Source organism: Calypte anna, chromosome 1, assembly GCF_003957555.1.
Source record: "Calypte anna isolate BGI_N300 chromosome 1, bCalAnn1_v1.p, whole genome shotgun sequence".
NCBI lineage: Eukaryota > Metazoa > Chordata > Aves > Apodiformes > Trochilidae > Calypte > Calypte anna.
In genome coordinates, this window is record NC_044244.1 from 75,626,388 (window position 1) to 75,643,211 (window position 16,824).

The 16,824-nt window shown below is 39.9% G+C and overlaps 1 protein-coding gene across 12 annotated transcripts in view; it reads right to left on the reverse strand.

The window, feature by feature from the left end:
• The window catches only part of BBX (BBX high mobility group box domain containing), a 143,919-nt gene that overhangs the window by 37,838 nt on the left and 89,257 nt on the right, over window positions 1–16,824 (reverse strand). For 10 of the 12 annotated variants that reach the window (XM_030447992.1, XM_030448001.1, XM_030448024.1 and 7 more), the window contains 4 exons: window positions 15,174–15,372; window positions 10,703–10,770; window positions 4,213–4,293; window positions 2,257–2,337 (listed from right to left, as the gene is read on the reverse strand). In XM_030447992.1, the coding sequence (XP_030303852.1) occupies window positions 2,257–2,337; window positions 4,213–4,293; window positions 10,703–10,770; window positions 15,174–15,372 (429 nt within the window). The remainder of the gene's footprint in view (window positions 1–2,256; window positions 2,338–4,212; window positions 4,294–10,702; window positions 10,771–15,173; window positions 15,373–16,824) is intronic. The other 2 variants (XM_030448041.1, XM_030448015.1) reach the window with 1 other exon arrangement.

Consider the following 16,824-nt stretch of genomic DNA (forward strand, 5'->3'; position numbering starts at 1 on the left):
GGAAAGGGAACATATGAAGAACACCCAGCAAGAACCAAAACTGAGCTGGGATGGCTGCCAAAAGTCTCCAGACACATCAGACCACAGCACACTTCACATTTCTTCGCAGGTCTGCTTGGCTACTGCCTAAATAGCTACTCTCTCTCTCCCTCTCTCTCTTCTTTTGTAGCACTGCACATTGCTGACAGCAGCCTACTGCAAATTGCTGGCCATAATTTAGTTTACTAAATGCAGTAATGCAATCACATAGACAGAACCCAGTGGGAAGTGGCACAGTAAGGAACAGGATTTTTGCCAAACTGGACAAAGACACCCTGTGCAAATGAAAGCCCTTATATTTGAAAGAGTATAAGCAGTTTTAACAGCAGAGGGAGAAAACTTAAGGTTCTGTAGCACGCTCAATACTTTCCCCTTGAACAAACTAAATGTAATCAGGCTGCAATCTTAAAAAAATGCTCTATTGCTAAAGATAAAACGTGATCTTAGTCACTGTAATTAAGGTTTCACAGCAGTATAACACAGAAGGAATAACCATGGTCAACAAGGTTTTTTTGTTTTGTTTTGGGGTTTTATTTGGTTCGGTTTTTTTTTTATGGTTTCCTAGATTTCTGTCCTGTGCTTTCAGACACTGAAAAAAACAATAAAAAAATTGAACCCCCTCCAGACTACACACACATTTTGTTATTTTTACAGGGAAAACAGAATAATCTTGTTTTTAAAATTGTCATCTGCAGTTTCTAATTAACTTTCTAAGCACCTCTTCTACCTAACATTTGATGATTCACTCATGCAGTCCAACTTGCCAAATGAGCTGGCTTGGCATAGTGACATGCAACTCAATGCACCATCCCATCTGAGTAACAAATTTCAGGTCATTTTGTTGTTTGTTATGAGTGGGAATTATTTTAGGTTTTGTGAAATTTTGAAGAGTATGGCTAAGTCAGGTTTTACATGACAATCTGGAAGTGATGCACCAAAGGCAATCTGTACCCTGTTGAACACTACAGATATCTAAAATTGCTGTTTAATTACAATGTAAGATTGTTAAAGTTGTTTGAAACTACATTAGCAGATTCACCCATGCAGAAGTTTGCAATTAAATTCACATGGAATGTTCTCCAGCTTGGATCTTTTACCTGGTTTAAAGGGTTGGCTTCAGTACTAAGCTTCATTCTGCTTAATTTCCACTAATTTTCTCAAAAGAACTTTCTAAATTAACTTGTAACTTTAAAAAAAAGGTGGCATATAAGAAAACATCTTCATTATTAGATATAGTAGCTCTACCATATCTCTTACAGGGGTGTTTCATAGTCAGACATTTTATAGCATCTGAATCAGTTTTTTTTTTCCTCAATCAGATCTCCTGAGAAATACTTAAAGATCCATCCTAGCCAAGCCAAAAAACACACAGTACACAATTAGCTTAGCATTTAATAGAAGGAAGTGTGTTGTATGTATGCTCAAACCTCTTTGAGCACAGAAACAACATACATGTCTTCTTTTCATCCCATTATGCCACATCCATTTTATCCCATATAGCCACACCTCCAGTCCCAGTCTTTTCAGACACTTCCTGAATAAGCCTTTATGTAATTGATTCTCCATGCAGTACCAGACTCCCCCAAATGGGCGAGAAGAGGAAAGTCAATGGAAGTGTAAAGTCAGCTCATAGAGGCACATTAAACACACGGGAGAAGAAATTCTTCAAAACAATCTTCAAGAACATGGAGGAAGAAGGATAATTTACATTATGTGCAATTTATAGGCTTTATAAAACACTACCTTACAATGCTGCTACATACCCTTGTAGCTGTTGTGATAAGCTTCCTTTGACCTGAAAGTTTATTTTCCAAAGGATTCCTTACTCTAGGGCTGTTATAATTTTGCACTGCTGCAGCCTCTTCCAGAAGCAGTGCATAGCATCATTTCAGTATGTCTTTTACTTAGTTTCCTCCTAGATGTAAATTAAAAGGCCATTTGGAGAAACATCTGCTGTGGTCTTTTGGTATGAAAGGCCAGGTAATGCTGGCAACAAACCCAGGATCTTTTGTGCATGCTATTGCTGGTAAAACTGGCCAACATCTCTTCAAATCAGTGGTTATTACCCCCACAATTTTCTTAACACCATGCTATCATGAAGATTATCATCTACTGATGGGAATTCCTCATATGACAGGGTGCTTAGCCATTCAGTGACAGCTCTTACTGGTTCTTTGCTTCCTCCCATCTCCCCCCACCACATTTCAGCCATTATACCTCAGCAAACTGAAACAATGCAGACTCCTCTGTTTGTTTTACAGCTCCTGGGACTCCAGGCTGTGATGTGCTTGAAGAGATCTGTCAGGAAAACAATTACTTTTGTATTACCTAATTTTTCAGTTTCAAACTGCAACATGCCCCATTTCTGATCCATCATATAGAAGGACTTTTGGTTCTTAACAGCATGCAAACGAGTCCCCCAGTACACCCATACAAAAAACAGTATCTGCTTTCCAGAACACAAGTAAATGAATGATCTCTGAAAGAATTATCTCACACTATTATTTTTCACAAAGAAAATCTTTCCTAGGACAGCATGGAAAAGGCTAAGACTTTTTTTGAAGGGATTTTATTTGCCTACTGAATATGTCAAAAGAGGGTTTGCAGCAAAAATGTAACACTGTATTATTTTATGTCACAGTTCACTTAAAGGCCAGAGACTTCAGAATGGTACTGCCAATAGAGCACCAACTGCACTGAGCATGGAAGCTTAGTGTGGTCAGGAACACAACACATCCAGGCACTTTAAGAAGAGACAGCAGATCCATCCCAGACACCAAGGGAACTGCATTTTATGCTATTAAACTTGTGTCAGATACCTTTGTTGCAAATTATACCTCTAATTAGTGCTAGCCTTTCATACCAGTGCCAATTATTTTGCCATTGACACACATATCTACCATGTACTGGTCAGGTGCAGCCACTTTACAGGCTGTTTAACATCCTTGAAAATAAAGACTAGCTAATATGCATTTCTAATCACTGATCATCAGTGAGATACTCCTAAACTACATTGTAACAGTGCAGAGGAGCCGGTTTCCTGGCACCCACTGAAGTAGCTTTTCAATAGGTAAGGAAAGGTCAGAGGACAGAAGCCCTTAGCAAGAGCACATCTTGCAGCACTCTACACAGTTCCTGCCTACTACTCCTTGAGTTGGAACTCAAGGTCTTCTGGGTTGGTGTTAATACAAACAAAATCCAAACCAAACCAAAACACACACAAAAAATAATTTAAAAAAAATCACATTTTCTGGGTGCAAGGACTGCAAGGTATCTGCTCTGTGAGTGATAATGTTTAGGGAATACTATGAAGGTGCACACAGCAGTGAGTATTCAAGACATGGGAGTCAGACTCACATCTGGTGTGAAACCAGGTAATAAAAAGAAGCCTGTGCTATGACAAAGTATCTTTCCTTATGCACTTACTCAAACACCACTCAGTGTCCTGTACAATCGATATTTATACAGCTAAATATTTATATACTGCTTCATTATGACTATTTCAGAAGTTGGAATTATATAAATGAGCAGGTCATGCTTGCAGAGGACCAGGGCTCTTTGCAGCTTCATCCTTGTCACGTTATTTATGCCAGTGGAATCCATCAGACCTTGGAAGAAATATCAACTACTTCAAAAAAGAAACAAAAAAACCACCAACCCAATCAAACTAACACAGTTGCATTTCTAATGAAACACAACTAGTAGGTTGACAAAAATGTTGTACATTGCAAAACTAAAGCACAATTGCATAAAACTATTTAATGGTTACAGAAGAAAATTTTATAAATTCCAGATAAAGCAGCCACAAGAGATAAAGGACATAATGTGACATTGAAATAGACATTTAAAAAAAAGACAAACCTTAAAGTCTAAAAATCTAAAACCTTAAGTTAGTAAGACTCTAGTTTAAAATTAGGGGCAGGAATGACATATCTCAAATACTGCTTCAGCTCCTTTGCTGCACTGGGGTTTCCGACACATTCCTAAACACACTCTGCTGCACTTCAAATCTGACCTATCTACTTGAAAAATAATCCAAAAATTCCTTTAAAGAGAAGGAACAAATGAAAGCATGGATTTTAGTGAAAGACCTCTGATTTCTCTTTCAGCTGAACATCAGATGCTTCTTAAAAGGACACACTGGGGAAGACAACTGGTTTTAAAGAAACTCACCTCTGCAAACTGAAACAACGATGACTTCTGACAGGCTTCTGTAGAATTAGTTGCATCAGACTGGCAAGTATTTGAGGAAATCTGAAACAAGGAGTGGATAAAATAAGCCCTCAAAAGTTTTTTTCAAAATAAGAACAACAGTGAGCAAAACGAAATACTGGGCAGTAGTAAACAAGGAGCAGTGTTTAAGAGAAGATGGGCAATCTAATGTTTCACAGTTCTGGACAGTTTAAGTTTATATGGGGAAACATAGTTCAGCACCCATTTTAATGCATTTGAAAATCACTTAAGAAAGGCCAAAAAAATCCCAGGGATTTTTTTTCCATCTATAATTCCAAACCTTGGAAAAGAATTCCATGCAATAGAATACTAAACTAATTACACAGGGTTACACACAGAATTATCTTGTATTGGTGATGATATCAACACTTATATCTGCAACTTATACTGCCATTCTGATATACAAAAATTTATTAGAAGCTAAAAAAAAAAATTCAAGACACTGAGGGTTGCTAAGTGACAGAAATATTAATTAAAAATAAAAAATTCATCACCTAAGAGTTGAAAACTAAGTAGTTAAAGGTACCATAAGGTTCAAATTGCTCATATAATGTACTTAAACATCCACTGAGGGGTGCATTAGAGAAGCAATGCAAGAGCCATAACTTTGAAATCAAAATGCAAAGAAATGTTGTTGAAAAACGACAGTCTTATTTGAATGAACACTGAGCTTTGCCATACTATTCTTACTAGACAGAAATGTATTAAGCATAATTCTGTAAAGGTCATTTATCAAATAATATACATTCAATTAAATGTCACACCTGAATGTACAGGATTCACATGTGCAAATCTTACAGAAGCATGAGGTACATTAGTATCAAGTAAGGTGGTATGTGACATGGCTTACAGGAAACAAAAAGAAGGATGCTTTGAGGGATTTTAGGAAAATAAGTAGCAGGGTGGACTCTTTTCCCTGTAGCAATTTTTAATTTTCACAGAATCTCAGGTTATCGAAAACATTCCAATTAAAAAATGTAGGCTTTTTTCTTATTTATTTCCAAAACAAGTATTTCAACAACAATTTATTAGTTAATGCACATGTGGGATGTAGCTAGTAACTTACCAGCAAGCACAAAGCACCACAGAATAACCAGGCCTACAGCCCATGCAGTTCATACTGCTGCTGCTTGTCTGAGATGCTTATACACTGCTTCAGCACCAGCAGCATTTTGCTTCAGGAACCAGCAACCCACACTCCCCTGAATACACTACATCTTAATGCAGCAGCCAATGGAAACTATATCACATAAAAATCTGCTTATGTACACAGCAGAACTTGTTTCTTCCCTGTCATCAACCTCAGCAGTAGCAGTGCCTCCTATGATCTATGCTTTCATTATGCTTATTAAACACCAAGCAGTATGTTTTATCAGTGTACTAAGGGAGTAGTGTCCATCTTCTTTTTCAATAATCTGTGTTACTGTTTTCACTGATATAATGTTTATTGTTGCTTTTCTTATTCTTCTGTACAATCTGTTTAACATGTCTGTGTCTTAGCCATGGTGTGGACTGTAACAAGGATGCATACTGAACTTGCTGCTGTTGAGTGACCTGTCTCTCAAAGTCAAGTCTTTAAGTCTCTGAGCTGGTCTGAAATATGTAACGATGCTGCTTGCATGTCTGAGTGCTCACTTGGTTATTTCAGGTGATTTCCCTGGTGGGATTCTCCCAGGAATAACCAGATTTGGTATTTGGTTCCCCATGTAACAGATTTTCTGCAGTATGACCAGCTGCCTTACTTTGTTTGTAGTGTCTATAGAAACAGTTTGCTCGCAAGGGAAGCCAACTCACGGCAGAGTATGAAGAGGGCACTCCTTTGCTGAGGAGAAGCCATGTGGAGGAAGAAGCTATGTGAAGTCTCTCCTGCCTCCAGGGCCAGTGCTGCAGGAATCCATGTGCCTGACCTCTGCCCGCTGACCCCACTAAAGACCATGGCTTCACAGCTTCCTCTGTCCACTGGAGGAACCCGTCCAGCACGCACCCAACCTGGCAGGGCACAACCCAGCTCTGAGCTGGGAACCAGTCACCCACACCACCTCAGGAGCACTGTGCTAGAGCAGAGAGGCCTTCCTGAGAGTGGCCATTATGGCCTGACACCTGCATCACCAGCACTGTAAAGATATTGCTGCCCAGGAGGGCACTGAGGGGGAGGACGAGCCTTCTCCTTGCTTCTGAAGCCATCTGTGTGTTGGGGTCAGGCACAGTTTGTTCACCTTGCAGCACAGGAGCCACAAGCCACAGAAGGTGTCAAGCCCAGTTTCCGACAGATTTATGTATAAAGGGCAGTTTGCTGGCACCCAGTAAGTCGGAAGTGATTCTGTGATTAGTACAACCATACTTTTCTTATCAGTTTCTGTCATCTTTAACAAGTTAACATGGTTGCCTTTGCTTCACAGAAGCATTAATTCAACCTTGTTTCTTCTACTCTGCTGCTCTCCACAAACTCTAGTGGGAAATTTATTATCTCCAGGATTTCTAATCTCTGCTAGACTGAACCTGATCAAAGCATTAAAATCATTACCGGAGGGGATGGAGGCACAGATAGTGCCACTGCACACAATTCATTTCCTGCTGTATTAAAACATCCTCATCATCTCCTCATTTCTTCTCTTTCCTCCTCCCGGCTTACTCAGCTCCACCGAGGGATTTCTCACTTCTGCTATACACCCTGGGCAACACCACCCGAGGCACTGCATGCAAGATAACCTTTTGCTCTCTCAGAGAAGGCAAAAACTGCAAAGGTAATAACTCCGTAGCCTCCTTTCCCTGCAGGTGACCATAAAATGCTCTGAAACAGATCCCAACGAAGGAAAGTGAAGGGCAGCCCCTGGTTCACCTTCCACACTCACTGATGTGAGGCTTTAATGCCCTCCTGACGTGTCCCCCCTCTCCGGAGAGCAGCAAGAGGGGGAAACTGGTATAAGAGCCAGGTTTGGGACTGCACAGAACACATCTCGGGATTTCTAGGCAGTAACCCACAGATATGCCACTAGGTGCTGCTGTAAGGCAAGCAAAGGGCCTGGCGGGCCAGCACCGGAGATGTGCGGGGAGGTCCAGGTTCCTCACCCAGGTTCAGCCTTTCTGCCACCACACCTGATGCTGTAAGGCACCAACATCTGCCTGGGCACAGAGACAGCAGCTGGAGCAGACCCGACTGGCATTTCTGCTCAACAAACCAAAATGCACTCATCTTTCATACACCACAGTCTTTCCTCACTGACGACAGGACCCAAACACCTCATGGAAACTCACTGCATGTCCCAAGCCCTTTTGTTTTCTGCTGCTAAGGTCTGTAGCTTCTACTGCTTGTCTGCTTAGTAACTCCAGCCTCTGACTGGAAATCAGTCATGTACCAACACTAAATTCTGTTACCACCAGAAAAATTCTGTTGTCTACTGGAAAAAATTAACAAAACCAGCAACCTAACTGGTGACACACAGATGGTGGCTGAAGCCTCAAGACACTATTCTGAGTATCACTGCTGTACCTCCTCCCATCCTCCTGCTGGCACCTATTCACTTTGGTACCTGACATCTGGGCTTCTGACAGCTTGAAGGTTAAACACCTGATTTGAAAAGTCCCTGTATTTCCATTTAACATACACTTGACAGAAAATCAGAAGGCATTGAATATGCTTATGTGGGATTAGCAGACCTCTAAGAATAACTTGCCACATCTTCTCTCAAGTTCTGAGTCAACTATTGCCAGTGTGCTGCCCTCCTTTCCATTAAAAATTTTTAAGATGACAGGAGTATTTAACACCTATGTTTACAAGGGCATCCAAGTCTGCATAATCACATATATGCACAAGCAGTCAAACTGTGTGTTGACAGGTAATGTTATGTCTGGCAGTCCTCCAGTTTCAGAACCTTATATATGCATGTGTATCTTACATGTACACACACGTTTTAATGATATTGCAGACTACAGGATACCACATAGAGCGTTCCTTGAAAGCAACACTGAATCCGTCCTTTCATTAAATTAGAAATGCAAAGGTTTTAAATATATTTATATACTACATGTGTTTTATATACAACATATATTTATACACTTACATGCATATTAAAAAATACCTAAATTTTCAACAGTTAATCGACTTTTGCACCCCTTCACTGGCAACACCTTAGCAGTCACCTAAGTGCACAAAATTCCCCCCCACATCAATAACAACTCTAAGGCACCACAACTAACCCTCCTCCAATGAAGAGGCAAGCAGATTACCAACTCTAGCCATGTATTCCTGGTCTTCTTACTGAGCCTGTTATACCACCTCCTAGCATGTTCTGCTAACCTCCCCAAGCCTGGTTTGAGTGTGAAACTGTTTTCAAGCATGAGCATGGAAATCCAGCCATAGGTTGTCCCATAGGCGTTCACGAACAGCTTATGTTTCCTCTGTCCACGTGCCCAAGGATGGGAAGCCAGAAGTGCTGTTCAGTTATCCAAGTCTAAATAGGTTTAGTATTTACTGCATTTGGGGAAAATACAAGCCTAGAAATATTTACTGTGTACCTAAATCACCACTGAAATGGCTAAACAAAAGGAAACAAAGGAAAATGGAAGATGCATCAGGACTCCCATGTGAAGAAACAGTTTCCCAGTGCACAGAAACACCGCTGAAGATGTAATCCCTGCTGGCACAGTGTTAGAAGGCTAAACTTTATCCATTTAGGTCCCCTTAAGAATACCAAGCACCCAGATTGCTATGGAGGATGTATTTTACAGAGGGGATCCTCTGAAAGAATCAGAGAGGAACAGTTTTGTTTTGTTCCCTGGGAAAGTGCTGTATCACTTACTTGCTTCTGAGATAGTCTGTAGAACAATTAAAATATAGTAACTCATTAGTAAGTATGGCCTAGTTTCTGGCCCATCATGATTCTGACAACAGCCAATAAATCCCTCAACTACTTTTGTTCAGTCTGTACTTATGGCAGTTATTTTCCCCTAACATTCTGGGGGAAAGCAAGTTTCACAGTTTGCCTCTTTGATGTAGTGGGCCAGGTTTCAAAAAGAGATTACAGGCCCAGAAGAGCACAGCACAGTTACAGCTTTTAAAGTAAATATTGCAACACAAGCCATATTGCATGCTTCTATGAGGGGGAAAAAAAGGGTTTATGTAAGCACATGGGAAATGTGTCTTTTGCTTAAAAAAAAAAAAAAGTCCTGACTAAAAAAAAGTTCATATACTTAAACAATCACACAGCAGCATTCTTTTTGTCTCTAAATCTGCATGAGGATTTTAATCCTTCACCACCATCTGAAATGAAAGTAACTGAGGCACTTTTCATGTAAAATCAAGAAAGTTCAACTCACAAGATCATAACAAAGACCCTTCTTTATGGAACTGAGTATCTGAGACCAGAATACACTTTCCCTCTCATTTAAGCCTAACAGCATAGTAAAAAGTTTTAAAACTCCAAGTGGAAAGATTCAAAGTTCGAAAACTACAGGACGCTCTAATTTTAGCACAGAATAATTTCTTTTCACTTCTCTGCCAACCTTGCCCTAGTGTTTCTTATTTTTCATGCTGCAGCACCAAAAGTCAGTACCCACACCTGCCCGAAGACTGCCACTGCTCAGACTGCTATTCAGAGCACTGAGGAGTCTTGCACATTTTGCATTTGGGAGTACCCACCATAATTAACAAATAGTTCAATATTTGTTTTCCTCCCAATAACAACAAAAAAAGAATCAGTTTCTCTGCTCTTCTTTCCAGACTAATGGTTTATGGCAGTGACTACCTATTTTATCAAACACACAAGCTACCTTTTTAACAATTTTCAAAGTTGGCCCAAAAAACAGATTATAAATAATCACCAGTCTGAAGAAATATCAGGTCTCTGCACTACTGAAGATATGAAGAAATATTTTTATTTACTAGACTCTTTCATAAAAATGAAATTTTGGTGACATCAACTGAACTACACACTTCTTTTTAGAAAGAAAGACTTAGTGAATAGTCAGCTACAATTTTTAGATTACCTGTTAGCTCTTTAATCGTTTCAGAATGCATATCCTATGACACTGACTGTATGGAAACTATCAGGTATTTATTTTGCTACTAGTGCCAAGGCCACAGTTCTGTGAGGGAGTTATAACATAAGCATGAAATCCTTGCTTCCAAACCACCTGTTTATAAACACAGTCACTGTGTCTCAACCCTTCTAAGTGGGACATCCTCCTCTCATGGGGCAGACTTGCCTGGTCTGATCCATCAGCAGATTTAACTGAGCTGATGCAAACACTGGGCCCAATCTCCACGCTCGTGGTTGAGATACAAGACTCTTATCACAGGGCTCATACTTCAGTCCCACCTGAGGTTACCCAGGATTTATCTTCAATTTCATTTCCCACTGGTCAAGTATTTATCTTCAGAGCTCTCTTGAAACTGAGAGCCTGTGGTAAGGTAGAGAAAAAAGTTCCTTACCTCTTGTGCAGTCAGGGCATGTTCCCCTGCTAGAAGCAGCATACTCAGGCCTCCCATTTGTGTAGGATCTGTTAAAAGAGTAAACCCAAGTCTTAGGTTTATTCATTTGCTTGTTTAAAGAACCTATCATTTGCAGTGCTGAACCCCCCGAAGACTACTTGTCACAGACACTCTAAGCAAGCTACCATAAAAGGCAGTTCAAGAGAATCACAAATAACCATTTCTGTACCCTCTGGGAGAGGCTTTTGAAGCTGTTTGAGGGATTTAATTGGATTTGTGTGCTTAACACTCCATCGAGTGGATTTACAATTTTTCTGCCAAAGGTTTTATGTACTACAGAGATGAGTATCTTTAAAACAGCAACAGTAATGATCTCATACATAAATATACACAAAGATGCTCTAATATTGAAAGTTTATAACTTAATGGATGCTCCTACCGAGGGAATGGTTCCCTTTTTCATCAAGTGAACAAGTAATAGGATGAAACAAAATGACAAGATCAAGCTTGGAAGCAAAATTTCTATTTTTCATTTAGCTTTAATTTAGAGCTGCATTTAGTGGAGAAAAGTGCCAGCCTGACAGCCCCAAAGCATGAAGCACTTGATCCTCTGTGCCAGAACCGCACAGGCACTGGCCAGGCAAGCTGCCTGCTTACTTGTTGCCCTGCCAATGTAATGTATAATTGAGGGAAGTAAAATGGAGATATAAATGTTCTTCCTTCAAGTATTTGATACTGACAGCTTCTTGCCTTCAGCCTTCCTACACCCCAGGAGCTTGGAAACGAACAAGAAGAAGGGAAAGCAATGAACACAGGCACTGCATGGCTCATGGAGTGGCTTATCCACTCAGAACAGTGGTTGCTCTTCAACAGTGTAAAAAATAATTGTCTGATTTTGGGGGAGGTGCCTTAGAAGCAATGCAGAACCCCAGATTAAGAGACTGTCATGTAAAGAGAGGGAGACAGTTCATGGTTAAAAGGTTTTACACGACAGCTACAACATGACAGAAAGGTAAGCATTACCCTTGCTGTACTGCTGAGACACCAACTTCAGTAATGATGAGACACCCCAGGTTTCACTAAGTGTGCACTTATGTTTTCCAGTTTCCTTTCACTAAACTATACAAAACTCCTCTCTACAACAATACATTACACATGCTTGGGACCATTCCCTGGAATAGAGGCCAACTGGTACAATTACCCTTGTTTATTGGGTGCATTTTGTTACGCTAAATTTGGATGCAGACAGAATAGCTGCATTCAAACACTCACTGGGAAATCCTCTGGCCCATTCCCACTCATGAGTGGTGCCGAGGAATTTTTTGAGCTTTTTAGGTGACGTGGGCCAAACTGTACATGTGAGCCTCCAGTTTAGTGGAGGCCCATCCACTACTGCACAGATAACAAGTGCCTCATTATCTTAGAACACAGCATAAAATGCACATGGCTTCAAAGCCAATGTTCAACTGGAGTTAATTTTTTTTCTGACACAGGCAGAAGATGTGTGGGGTTTTTTTAGTTTGGATTTTTTTTTTTTTTTGAAAGAAAACTTCTAACTTTTAAATAAGAAAGAAAACAAAAGCTAAGTAAGCTTCTATGCAGAGACAAGGCACTATCAGAAGTGTTGGATCTAGAAACAAGAAGTGGTTTAAGAAATGGAGACAGAAATTGGAAAGGGCGAGAAAGTATCTAAGCACAATTAATAAGTGATCTTAACAGCACAGCACTTTTTGCCATAAAAATACTTTGTCAGAAACCATTCAGCCCTTCAAACAAAAGGACATCAGAGCAATAATGAAGTGACAAGTAAAGATGTATCTTGAAAGATAATGTCTATCTAGGCAGTTAATATGGAGGAAGGAGAGACTGGAAGAGATCTCTCCAGGCCCATCTTAAAACTGCTGAGCTCCATATTACACAGTAAGGGCTTGGTTGCTTTCTGCTTTCTTTATTCCCATTGGAAGGCTCAGAACCCCAATCTTCTAAGGATTAGGAGCTTTCTTCCAGTTTTTAGCTTAAGTTTGCTCAGGGCCAGCTGGTATACTTTTTTGTTTGGTGCCTGCATCTTGATGATTAAATAACCGTCCTCCCTAAAAGGTATTTCCCTCCTCTGTGTTTACAGGAGTCACTCTGCTTTTCTTCAGCTTGTTTTCCTAGCCTAAGCAAATCAAGATCTCCTGATTTTGTAAAGCCTGCCTGTCTCCTATAGTCCCAGAGATCCTTGTAGTTCTTTTCTCCAGTTATTCCAAGTGGAGTTCATTTTTCTTCTGTGTGAACGACCAGCAGGGCAACCCCAACAGGAGAGCTGTGCTCTGTTCAATGGCATTCACTCTTCTCTACAGTTCCTGAAAATGCTTTACCTCACACACTGCAGTACAGCACTTATGCCCACATCACACTTATGGCTCCCAGTCACTCTCCTGTGCTTCACTTTGTTTACCTGTGGATCAGCTTCCCCTTCCTCAATTTTGGCCAGCTGGAGTACACCCAAGTTATAACTCCAAAATTCTTTTCCCTCTTCTAAGTATCTTCTTGATGCTTTCTGCCCTTCAAAGAAGTAGCTTATCATAGCTGGACAAGGATAGGACTGTCTTTTTCCCCAGGTAAGCAGACACTTAAATTGGTTATATTAATTAAAAAGTAAGAGGAAGGAAAAAGAGTGACAGCTAAGTGGAAAGAGAAAGTTTACTTTTTTCTTAAACAACTTGAATACTTATGCTGCAACTTCGAAGTCTGCCTTGAAGATGCAAGAGAGGTTAACTCAAAGGTTCAAGTGTTTCTAAGGTGGTTCAGCTACATTTTCGTTTATCAGCTATGCTATGGCCTATATTTTAAAACAGGTTGTGTGGCATTAAAGAGTCAGAGTTGAATGAAAATATCACATGAAGAGCCAATATAACAAAACATATTTAGCATGAGGTGGTATATAGTTGACAAAAGAGTCCATTTGGAATGGCAGACTTGTCATGATTTGGATGCTAACATCACTGTCAGAAGCTGTTGTTGTTTTATGAGCTACTGTAACAGTCAAGAAATAGCCAGCCCTCATTGTCATGAGGACTGGAGTGAGACTCCTATGAATTACTATTCTCAGTTTGCAGTAAATAAATAATCAAATAGTAAATAAAAAAACCTAAATCACGTGTAGCACAGAAGATGGTCTTCCTCAGAAATTAATGCCTCCACAGATGAAACGATAGATTAGATTAGTTTTTAATTAATTCTCAATTTCTCTGTCCTCTTGTCTGACAGGTGTTGAGTAAAGATGTTCCTGTACTCCAAAACTCTAGATTTAGACTGCCCAGCAGGAACACTGGGGGATGGCAGACAGGTATTGTGTTAAGTCAATAAACCTTTAAGGAGCATAGAAGTTATTCCTCTGATAGCAAAAGCAGAACAGGATGAAGGGACTTGACATTTTTAGAATGGGTATCCCATTTATCATAACTATGAGGCATGAAAATCTTCATTTTTATCACATTTCACAGTTTCTCTAGAGCCAAAAGGTTATTTCATTATGGGAATTTTCATACCACTGTACTGGCAAAAAGGTATAAATGCTTTTTTATCCTTTTACACTTGTTCCACAAAACCATTTTCCACTCTCCAGCTCTTGATCTCTCGAAGCAGAGAGTGTGTAGCTGCCACATACTTGTCATAAATTAGGTAGGATAATCCGACAAAGTTTCAAATACATCAGTATTTATAAAATTAGAAACTTTAAATCACGAAAAAGAAAGAAAAAAAAACAGTGGTAGGGGAAAAACTATTTTTTACCTTGACTGTCAAGTCTTATGCTGCCAGTATTTAACACTAGTATCTCTGTATCTGAAGGTCATGATTGCAGAAGTTCTGCTATTTGTGGTATCAGTGAAAGACTGCCTGCCTTTCACTAGTTTAGGAGTCCTGCCTATCCTTTTTAATTTATTTCTTTTTTAGCATTTAGGTTAAATCTGCCCCTGCAAGTTATAATGGGCAAAGAACATATTTTAAGTTAAATTAAATTATGCTTCTCTTGATTTAAATAAAAAAGTTAGCTTTACAAGTATGTTTACCCACAAAACCATTAGCACCTCCAACTTCATAGACACCCATCTGACTAACCTGGTAAACAGCAAAATACTAAACACAGTACAATGCTCTCTGAAAAACAACTCACACAATCAGCATTTTCCTTTTTAACTAGAAAATGGAAAATCTGTAACAGCAGATAAGATGGAATTAAAAATCAATCAAGTCTGGATCCCTAATGCGGTATGGATTATGATGACACGTTAACTGGACTCAACTCTTGAAAGCAACCATGCACTAAGGAGAACTTTAGAAAGTTGTTATGCAGAGTCTTAGCAACACCAAAGGTATTTGCTCTATAATATGCTGTGCACTAACAAAAACTGGTATCACAGTTCAATTTCCATACCACATCCTCAAAGAAAACAAGGATGCTATGTCTGAGTAACATGGATCTCACCTGCCATCCCGAAGTTAAGCTGTGGCATCTCTTCACTTTGTGTCACTTTCCTCGGGCTTGGTAAATCTTTTGCTGAGTCAGATGAAAAGGCCCACAGCTTTTTCCTGTTGGTAATAGTGGATGACTGGGTTTTCACAGGTTTGTTTGTTGTGGGGCACCACTTGTACCCCGGATTTGCTTTCATAAATGCATCCTTATACTAGAAAAGAAAAGGAAAATTACCAGTCATGACATTATACTTACTATCCATAGGACAACAGAGTGCACTGCGTGTAAGAGCATTTAATACAGTAAATAATCCTTAAATATCTTGATTTTTAACATTTTAATCACATGCTTAGAGTCTGACTGCTAACACAATCTAAGAAGAAGGAATATTAAGATAAGTAGAGATGTATTTATAGAAGTGACGCTTCTCTTTCCTCTCCTGTGAGCTTATCACCCAGAGCAGGCTGAAGTTCTGATGCTGCAAACTGCTTCCCAGTGTTTTTACGTTCAGTCTGGGAACCAAAGACAGCTATTTGAGTTCTTCTGCAGGTACAATCTTTGTTTAGTTTCTAGTTTGGATGGAGCAAAACCAAACATTTAGCAATAAATGCAGCCTTTCACTCCTTGCCATGCACTCATTTTTCTCTATTAGTTCTGTATTTTAGAATATTTGCATATATACTTTCCTAAACCAGGCACCAAAAATAAACCACTACCAATGTTATCTCATTTTCAGTAACTTCTGATACTTCACCCCAGTGTTCCTTTTGAAATGTACCATACTGCATGGCTGCACAAAACAAACTGGGAGCATTTAAAACTTTCTCTGGCCTTGGGCACACAATACACATCTCAGTTGTTTGCTAATACTTGTGGGATGAAGCAGCAAAATTAACTACACCAGACTATGTATGGGGGATGGGGGGAAAGGTCTGTACTCCATGCAGTTTGTGGGGTACAGGGAAGACGAAGACTTATTTTATTCACAAAATGCAACGATGTTTTCCAAGTATTTTGCTGACCAGAGCAAACAAGATTTTTTAATGTTGAAGGCAATAGAAAAGAGCACATTTCATTATTTGCACGTTGTTGTGTCAAGTGCAGAACCATGGAATGAGAGGAACATGCCATGCATTCCAGCTGCAAATGTTTGCCTAACAACTGATAGCATCGCACAGCCCTGGCTGCTGTGGGAGCCTACTCAGTAAGAACCAGTGCTCACTGCAGGGAGGAGAGAAACACCTCCTCTTGCACTAGGTAGCTCTGGATGTCAGGAAACAACCAAAAGAGTGGTTTTATCCAGAAGCACATGCCAGAGCAGCTGCAGGAAGTTTCTTCCATGGTTACCCATTCCCACCCACCCACCTGTCACCAGTCTCAGTTACAGCATAGAGCCACCTATGTTCCATGCACATGCCTGCACAGAAACACGCAGAGAGTGAAAAAAAAATAAATAAATCCCTTGGCTATCAAACACAGAAACAACACTGAAAACTTCATCCACTGATAAGAGTCACTGCAGTGTTTTGCCAGCCCAATAAGCTGCATGCCTTGAGGCAGTGTCACCATCACATGTGTATCGCTTACTTTCCTTTCCATCTTACCCTATCAGCTAGCACTTGCTACCTTCAGACTGTACCAAGGATAACAACGTTTCAGTTTA